Source organism: Doryrhamphus excisus, chromosome 8 (genome assembly GCF_030265055.1).
Source record: "Doryrhamphus excisus isolate RoL2022-K1 chromosome 8, RoL_Dexc_1.0, whole genome shotgun sequence".
Lineage (NCBI taxonomy): Eukaryota > Metazoa > Chordata > Actinopteri > Syngnathiformes > Syngnathidae > Doryrhamphus > Doryrhamphus excisus.
In genome coordinates, this window is record NC_080473.1 from 1,303,245 (window position 1) to 1,312,587 (window position 9,343).

Below are 9,343 nucleotides of genomic sequence, written 5' to 3' on the forward strand. Positions count from 1 at the left end.
GAAGCAGGGAACTGCACGCTCGACGACCCATCCGCTCATCATTTCCTGTGAATTATTGCATGATGACAACTAAGTTAGATGTTAAAACCATGTTGTTTGCACAATTGTAGACTGCCACTCCAACGTGCATTCTTCTCTTGCGCTTCGTTTTTTTTCTTCTTCTAAAATGAGGGGCACATTTCCGCGCGGTGGGACTCAGAAGCAAATAAAAGAAAAGTATTGTAAACTTTCAATCCAAAAGCAATTAGTGAAGTAAACAAGCTAGCTTGCCAGATTCCATTGTGTTAGCACGCAATGTGGCGCCCAAACACCTGGGGAAGCGCTGCTGCAGAGTGCTGACACAGCAACAAACAAATAAAACACACCAGAGAAAAACAATGGATGCCCCTATCCACCACTGAAAGAAAAAAAAATATATGTCATAATTTAGACTTTTTATCTCAGTGTTCTGATTTTTTGATCTAATCATTTTGACTTTTCATCTCATATATTTGACTTTTTCCCTCATAATTGTGACTTTTGTATCTCTTTTCATCACATAACTATGACTTTTTATCTTGTAATTTAAACCTTTTATTTGAAAATTTTGATTTTTTTTCATCTAATAATTTCTACTTTTTATGTCAGAAGTTTGACTTTGTGTGTCATAATTATGACTTTTTATGTCAGAATTTGGGCTTTTTATCTCAATATTTTGACTTATCTCATAATTTTGACTTTTGTCCCATTATTATGACTTTCTAAACTAATAATTTAAATTTTTCAATCTAATAATTTCAATTTTTCATTTCATAAATATGACTTTTTTATCTCATAATTATGATTTACCATTGGGATATTTTTTTTCTTGTCGTGTTGTAAACAGATTTTTATTAAAAAAATAGTACAACACACTAGAGAATTTTTTTTCTATAGTCATTTGTAATCAAAGCAAACCGTGTGTGTGCGTTTGTCCATAAGGAACCAATGGCCAGGTGACATACGGCGGCGTCTCAGTGGAGGGTTTTACTATCAACCCTGTGACAGGCGTGATAACCACCACTCATCCACTGGACAGGGAGCTGAGAGAGTACTACACTGTGACAGGTACAATCTTGTAATGATTCGACAATATTAAATTAATCATTAAATGAAAATTTGCTAAACGTCTATCAGATTTCTCAATGAATGACCTTGCATTATGTCACTGTACAAGATGAAGCACATTATATACAAACATGCAATATATTGCACAGGGAATTGAAGGTGTGATCAAAAGCAGAGCAATCACACTCAACCAGACAGAACAAAAACACTTTGGGCCCATTAGATTGTGGTGGGCTCATTACTCTTCCAATTCGCTCAATGTGACATTTGGACTTGCAACCATGTGTTTACCTTTTCTCTCCTTACCTATTGCCTGACCGCTGCTGTCAATCACACAACACTTTGCCTCCATACTTACCCGTTTCATGAGTTTTCTTTCATGTCACATCCTCAGTTTATGCAAAAGATGGAGGCCGTCCCCCGAATTATGCCAAAGCCACAGTGAGGATCCGAGTGCTGGATGAGAATGACAACGCCCCCGTCTTTGCACGCCTCTACTACAGCATCGAGGTGCCCGAGAACGTTGAGTCGTTGCTTCTTTTCACGCTGCGAGCCACAGACCAGGATGCGGGAGACAGTGGAAAGATGAACTACAGAATTACAGGTGAGGAAGGGAAGCGATCTCTCGTCATGAACATAACAATGAATAGATGCGCCATAGCCACACAGATCTAACGACCATCAAGAACTAAATATACAGGTTGTTCAGTTCAGGACTGTTTTCCCAGTCCAAACACTTATTGTCCATTTTCTACAAGAAATACAAGGAAAGCTGTGATATACAAAGCAGCTGTCTAGTCCTATAGGGATTTATGTTTTTGGCATTTCAGCTATCAGCATTGACACACTCAATTTAGGCTGTGCTGACTTTGCGTTCTTTGTAGCTGGAGACGCTGGAGGGGATTTCCACTTGGACAGACACTCTGGTGCGCTGTCCACCTCTGGGCCCCTGGATCGGGAGAAAAGAGCCAGATACACACTCAAGGTCACAGCTCAGGATCAGGGACACCCGTTCCTCAGCAGTACCGCCACCGTGGAGGTGACAGTGATGGACATGAACGATCATAGCCCCCAGTTCACCAGCAGCAGCTACACCGCGGACGTGTCCGAAGATGTCCCGATCGGTTCGTTGGTCCTGGATGTGAAGGCCACTGATCTGGACGAGGGCTCAAACAGCCAGGTCATGTACTTCCTGCGTCATGGATCCAAGAGTATGTTCATGATCGACCAGAACACGGGCCGTATCATCACAGCGGCACACCTCGATAGAGAGAGAAGCGCCTCTTACACCTTTGAAGTGTGCGCCACCGACTCCTCGCCTTCCAACCCTCGCAACGCCACCGCTCAGGTCACGGTCCACATACAGGATGTCAACGACAACGCTCCCTTCTTCATTCAGGACCCGCTTATTTTGAACATCTCTGCGAGCAGCATGTCAAGCCAGCGAGTGCTGGCCACCATGAGGGCGGAGGACAAGGACTTTGGGGCCAACGGCTCCGTCTTTTATCGCTTTGCCAACTCTGTGAGGGGATTCACCATCAACTCGCTGACAGGAGACATCCAAGCCACAGAGAAGCTGCAGACGATGACGCAAACCCAGAGAACTTTGATAGTGCAGGCCATGGACCAGGGAAATCCGTCTCAATCCTCCTTGGGCGTGGTGATTATTTATATCAAGGAACAGACCTACAGGGGGATTCGCTTCTCTCGCACAGCACGAGACGTCAGTCTGCAGGAGAATGCTGCAAAAGGTAGGCAAGATTCTAGAAATGTCGACTTTATGGCATTTACCCGTTCACGGCCAACACTGGTTCAACTCCAGCCCTGAACTAAATCTGCACCAAGTTTACTGCAGTAGAAAAGGGCTCAGCAGTGGTTGTATTTTATATTCCAGGCACAGTAGTCACACAGACCCAAGCCCAGTACCCAGATGGGTCTCAAACTGGTGTCAGCTACAGTCTCTTCAGCGGAAACAGGATGGAATCTTTTGGAATAAACACTGTTACCGGTAAGTGTACATAGATGTGGCAGCGTCCCCTCAGAAAAGCTACCCAAATTTACTGTTATATTGGGTTTTTTTCCCCAGGTGAAATATGGGTCCAGAAATCTGAAGGGCTGGACTACGAGGAGACCCCCAAACTCCGCCTTGTGGTGAAGGCCGAGACGGCATCCTCCAGCTCCTACATGGCAGTAAACTTGATTCTGCAAGATGTCAATGACAATTTGCCGCGCTTCCAGCTCCAAAACTACGTCGCCTACATTCGAGAGGCACAGGGTCACGATTTTCCCATTATCCAGGTGCGGTAGCCCGTTACACCCACCCCCCCACCCCCACCACCTCAGTTTGTTGTGGTTGGCCGTTGTTTAAGTGTGAAATCGTGGAGTAGTATAGAAACACTATCCAGTCTTCAGCAGCCTGGATAGTCTCAGTGCCGTGCAGTAATGAATGGCTGTATTCTCAGTGTTCCTGCTAAGTGTATACAATCAGTTATGCCATGGAAGCGGCTCCATTTTTATTTCATTTAGACTCCATTGGCAATATTTCTCACTAGATCGTGTTACGCTGAAACAGCTCTTGCACATGCACTGTAGTCTCATATCTCTACATCCAATCTCTGTGCAGGTTGCAGCAGACGACCTGGACCAGGGTCAAAACGGTCAGGTGACTTACTCCATTAGGTCGTCATCCATGAGTGGTTTGTTCAAGATAGACCCGCTGACTGGCAGCATCAGCACCGCAGCCATCATGGACCGAGAGATCTGGACGCAAACAAAGTGAGGAGTTGTGTTTTTCCCTTTCTTGATCTTGCGTTCAAATGGTGTGCCAAGAGCTTAAAAGTGCAGATGGTTCAAAGTACTCGCTGTACTGTGCCATTGCGTTGCCAGGCTCGTCGTCACTGCAACAGACCGTGGAACCCCACGACTGGCTGGCTCTGCCACCCTCACTGTAATCATCATCGACCTCAATGACAACAGTCCCATGATTCCTCTTCCTCGGGAGATACGCGTGCCGGAGGGTAAGTGGACAAAGGGATTTAGTCCACATGTTGATATATTTACTTTGACTCCAGGTGATTGGTAATGTAGTGGTTCACGTAGCTGACTTTCAGTGAGGCAGTGCAGACTTAATTCCCAGTCAATGCCTCATTCACAGTTACAAACAGTATGTTTGTCTGGCGAGCAGTACAGCGTAAAGTCCGCCTCACGCTCTCAGGCAGCTGATGAGGTTCCAGCTTCTCCCGCAACCCGACCCAGGATAAGTGGTGAAGAAAATGAATGGATGGAAATTCAGCCCTGGAACAGAAAGCTACATGTCCCTTAAGGCGTGCTGACCAAGGTCCAAAGGCTAATAAGCGGGAATGACGAGTACTAGCATCGTGGCAGAGCTGGAAACGTACACTTTGAAGGCTTTCACAGATGTAATTATCCCCTGGCAGAAGGGTTCTGGTTAGCATTATGAAAAAGTAGTCACAGTGAGATGTCACCACACTGTATATGAAATAAGCTTGTAGAAAATACATCACAGCTTCGTCAGAATACACCCACATTACCTAAAACGCACTCTTCTTGTCTTCACAATCAGACACTCTGATTGGCACGGTTATCAGTCAGGTGACAGGAAATGATGTGGATTCCGGGCCAGCCCTCTCCTACACGCTACACCTGGATAGCGACAGCAAGGGCATGTTTGGAATCCACTGTTATGGAGGAGGCGTGTCTCTGACCGGAGCGCTGGACTACGAGGAGAGGACGTGGTACACCCTCACCATCCGATCATCGGACTCGGAGCACCAAAGCGAGGCCAATCTGACGGTTTTGGTGGAGGACGTGAATGACAACACTCCCGTCTTCACTCAGGACTTGTATCAGGTATGACTTCAACACAGATGGTTGTTTCATGGAAAATTGCATGTTTTTTGTAGTTTTGCCACACCGCACCGGCTAGCGACTTCCCGACTAGCTTCACCATACATTCGCCTACAGCTCGTCACAATGCCTCAGGTCACTAGTGAAGAGAGCTACATATTGGAGCTGCTGCTGTTGTTTTTGAGTATGAAACTATTTATGAATAAATGTGTCATGTGCCATCCCGCAGGTATCGGTATCGGAACACATCACAGCAGGAAGTGCTCTCATCACAGTAACCGCCACCGACTCTGACTCTGGAGACAATGGAAAGATCATCTACAAAGTCATGTCATCAACCAGGGGGGTCTTCTCCATCGACCCAAGCAATGGTAATGCTGTGTTTCATTTGAACTATTTTCTCAGGCAAAGCCCCCTGAATTACATCTTTTTTCCCAAAATATTATTTTGCTGTTGCTTTCTTCACGCTAAATGTATCCAATGTTATATTCTGTTTTGTTTCCTCACAGGCACGCTGTTCATCAACCAAAAAACTGAGTTTGATTTTGAGAATCCCTCCATCCTTGTGGTTGTGGAGGCTCGAGACCAGGGCACTCCATCACTCTCCTCCGTCGCTACCATCCAAGTTCAAGTGTCCGATACAAATGACAACACCCCCACCTTCCACCAGTCAGAATACAGAGCTTATGTGTCTGAAGATCAACTTCCCGGCTCCACAGTTCTAGCCTTAGAGGCAGTGGACGGAGACCTGTCGCGGGATAACTGTGGTTTTGATTTTGCCATCGCCAGTGGGAACTTGGGTAATGCCTTCCAGATTGAGAGCAGCGTGCGCTTCTTGGAAGGAAAAGGTTTCCAGACAGTTGGAAGTCTGATTCTGGTGGAGGAGCTGGATTTTGAAGCCGTGTCGAGTTATAACCTGACGGTCGTGGTATCAGATCGTGGGATCCCCCAGCGTAGCTCCAGCGTGCCTGTCCTAATCAGCGTTACCGACGTCAACGACAACCCTCCGGCTTTCAGCAGGGGCGAGTACAGCGTGGTACTGAGCGAGAGTGCCACTGCAGGGACAGAAGTACTGCATCTATCCGCCACAGATCCGGACTCTGCTCCCAATGCGGAAGTTCAGTACTCAATAAGCTCAGGAGACAAGACCAGCCTTTTCCAAGTGGACCAGTGGACTGGGGCGCTGAAGTTAAAGCGACATCTGGGCAGTGAAAGACAGTTGTCGCATGTGATTGTTGTTCAAGCTACAGACGGCTTGGGACACTACGCCTTTGCCCCTGTCAGCATCGATGTGAAGGATATCAATGACCACTGGCCCTTTTTTCCACTCAACCAAGTAACAGCTAGCATCAGGGAAAACCAGCCCAAGAATGCCTTAGTCACCATGCTGCACGCCATTGACCATGACAGAGGGGTTTATGGAAAGTTGAAATATTATATTGTAAAAGACTCTAAAGACGGAACTGAGGCCTTCTTCGTTAACCAAACATCTGGAGAAGTACGCACCCGCTCTACCTTTGACTTTGAGAAGGTGAACGCCTTCAAGTTTATGGCTGTAGCCATGGATGCTGGCAACTATTCTGCTACAGTCACGGTGCAGGTTTATGTCACCGGGGAGGATGAGTATGATCCGGTTTTTACCTCCCCTGAGGTCTCACTCAACGTGCCCGAGGGTGCAAAGAAAGGTCAAGTCATCGGCAAAGTACACGCCAGAGATGAAGACGGAGGCCTGGATGGCATTGTGCTCTACTCACTAGCTGACACTTCACCTTATTTTGAGGTCAACAAATCAACTGGTGCCATATTTTTGAAGATGGACAGCTATAGCAGACACGTGAGCCGCTCTAAACGAGAAGTCCGCCTCATGACACTGGACGTGACCGCACACAGCCCTCTCCAGACGTCACGCACGGCGGCGGTCAAAGTGACCATCGACGTGACCCACACATCGTTTGGCCTGGCCACAGACATGAACATGCTGCTTGTAAGTGTCATCGCTGTTTCACTCGGAACAATAGTCATACTCAGTATAATCGCCGTGGCGCTTTTTTTTGTCAAACTGAGGCGCCAAAGGAAGGAGCACAAAAGACACGGGCGAAGCAAAGTGTCAGGCACCATGCTGCACAAGTTTGAGGAGACAAAACTAGCTGCAAGTGAAATCATATACCATCAGGCCCTACCCGGGTATGCAGCTGATCAGAGCAGCGGTAGCAGTAGCGGGGGTCCGTACACTCGGGGAGGATCCTTGGACCCCTCCCACTCAAGCGGCCGTGGCTCGGCAGAGGCTGAGGCGGCAGAGGATGACGAGATCAGGATGATAAATGAATACCCTCGCGTGTCTAGTATCTCCTCCTCCATGCAGGAACGGATCTCAGCCCGAGGTCCGGACTCTGGAATCCAGCAGGATGCTGATCAGTTGTCGGACGTGTCTTGTGAGCCTTCCGTTGATTGGTTCAAAGGGAAGAAAACGGGAAGCCTGAATGGTACTTTGCTAGCTGGGCAGGTTCCAGTCTACAGAGATGAGGGGGGAGGCTATGTAGGCATGGGGCGGGGGCTCAGCATCTCTCACCATAAGGACTACTCTTTCCCCGAGGATGGAAAGCCGGCCGTAGATGGCTCCTTGACTGCCATCGTGGCCAGTGATGAGGAGCTGAGGGGCAGCTACAACTGGGACTATCTGCTGAACTGGTGCCCCCAGTTCCAACCCCTAGCCAGTGTCTTTACGGAGATAGCGCGTTTAAAAGACGAAACCGCGCCCCCTCACCCTCGGAGGTCCTTCCACCACAAAAACAAACCGGAGTCAAGAATTGACCCCCCTCCGCTTATAACATGCGTAGCCCACCCCGGGGCAAAAACTGTCCCACCCAAGCCTGCTGTGGGGAGGACATACCCTCACCTGTCTTCTTTCCGGAGATCTCCCCTCAGCAGTGACGGATCCATCTGCTCTGTGGCCATGTCGCCAAGTTTCTCCCCCTCGCTGTCGCCACTGGCGGCGCGTTCCCCGGCCGTCACGCCCTTCAGCGTCTCACAGGGCCCCTCGGCGTCCATCATCAGCGCCACAGAACACCATCTTGAGCACAGTGACCAAGCAGAGTTGAGGATCTAAACTGTAGAAACAGATCCCAACCCTGGGATTTCGGCTTTATGACCACAGTGTTGGGTCAGTTCCGTTCTTTTAGCGATCTGGCTAGGTTCTTCATGAAAAAAATTAGAACTGGCTGACTTAAAGGCCGTATGGACTTTGTTTTTTATTACGAACAAAACACTTTGTGCTCCTGTTGATCAGTGTTGATTTGCACATTCAAACGGGGGATTCATACATGATGTCAATATTTTGTAGAAAAGCATTGTCTATATTTTTATACTTCTAGATCTGGCAGATCTGGTAGATCTGGCGTTCAAGTCTCAAAGGGTTGTTAAAGGTCTTGTTCCTATATTTGTATATTTGTAGTTTTTACTGTACCCTCGTTTGTACTGTAAGATGGATTTATCGCTCAAATGAACATTTGGATGAATGGGGATTCTTGTCCCAAATCATTGTAAATATATTAAGGACGCAGCGTCTTAGTCTTAATGGAGCGGGATCAGGTTTTCGCCGGATACGCTTGGAAAGGTAATCATGAATGTGAAGCACTCCAAAGTGTTCCTTTCAATGTGTGAGAGGAAAACGCCCACCGATCTTGTCAGGTGCTTTAATTTATCACAACCGGCCTTAACGCTTCTCATTTTCCATCACTGCAACGCGACTGACTTCATGAAAGGGATTACGAAAACACCATTTAAGCTCCAACAGTGCTGCTCCAACTTTGATTGTGTGTAGATGATGATATCAAAGTCAAATGTTATTTGATGGAGTGGGTGGAAAATGAATTACAGTATGAATGTTCCAACACCAGCAGAGAATGTTTTATGCGTCGTGTTTCGCTAGAATTCACCACACAGATGCCTAGAAGCCATTTCATGATTAAGTATCAATTTTATGAAGTAAAATAAAAACCTTCGCTCTTGACATTATTTTTTTGTGTTTTATTTATTTTGTTGGCAGACCTCAGAAGCTCAGAGGCTTTGTAAATTATTGTGTTAAGAATACTGTAAGCAAGATATGTATATGAACACTCACTAATTGATAGACTGAAGGCTTTTTGTATACTTTCACATTTCTATGCTTGTCCGCAGCAATGTTTGAGCTAAGTGCCTGATTAAAGATCTTTGGTTAAAACGGTGTGTTTTTGCTCTGTTTTTGTCACATATAGATGTACAGTGGGAACCTGCACGGTCTGCAAAATTTGTAGATTTTTGGTTAAATTTATTAATAAGCCTTTTTTCCACAGTCAACATATGTCATTCATCATAAGTTGGTAATAATTTAAAAATGATATCAGCTATATTG

At 46.6% G+C, this 9,343-nt stretch overlaps 1 protein-coding gene across 1 annotated transcript in view; it reads left to right on the forward strand.

Moving 5' to 3' along the window:
* LOC131134448 (protocadherin-16-like) overlaps window positions 1–9,143 on the forward strand; it is a 114,291-nt gene extending 105,148 nt beyond the window's left edge. The window contains exons 12-21 of the mRNA XM_058079740.1: window positions 961–1,086; window positions 1,481–1,690; window positions 1,971–2,837; window positions 2,981–3,094; window positions 3,173–3,384; window positions 3,710–3,861; window positions 3,973–4,103; window positions 4,670–4,956; window positions 5,183–5,324; window positions 5,463–9,143. Coding sequence (XP_057935723.1) covers window positions 961–1,086; window positions 1,481–1,690; window positions 1,971–2,837; window positions 2,981–3,094; window positions 3,173–3,384; window positions 3,710–3,861; window positions 3,973–4,103; window positions 4,670–4,956; window positions 5,183–5,324; window positions 5,463–8,059 — 4,838 coding nt within the window. The 3' untranslated portion in view covers window positions 8,060–9,143. The remainder of the gene's footprint in view (window positions 1–960; window positions 1,087–1,480; window positions 1,691–1,970; window positions 2,838–2,980; window positions 3,095–3,172; window positions 3,385–3,709; window positions 3,862–3,972; window positions 4,104–4,669; window positions 4,957–5,182; window positions 5,325–5,462) is intronic.
* The last annotated feature ends 200 nt before the right edge of the window (window positions 9,144–9,343 follow it).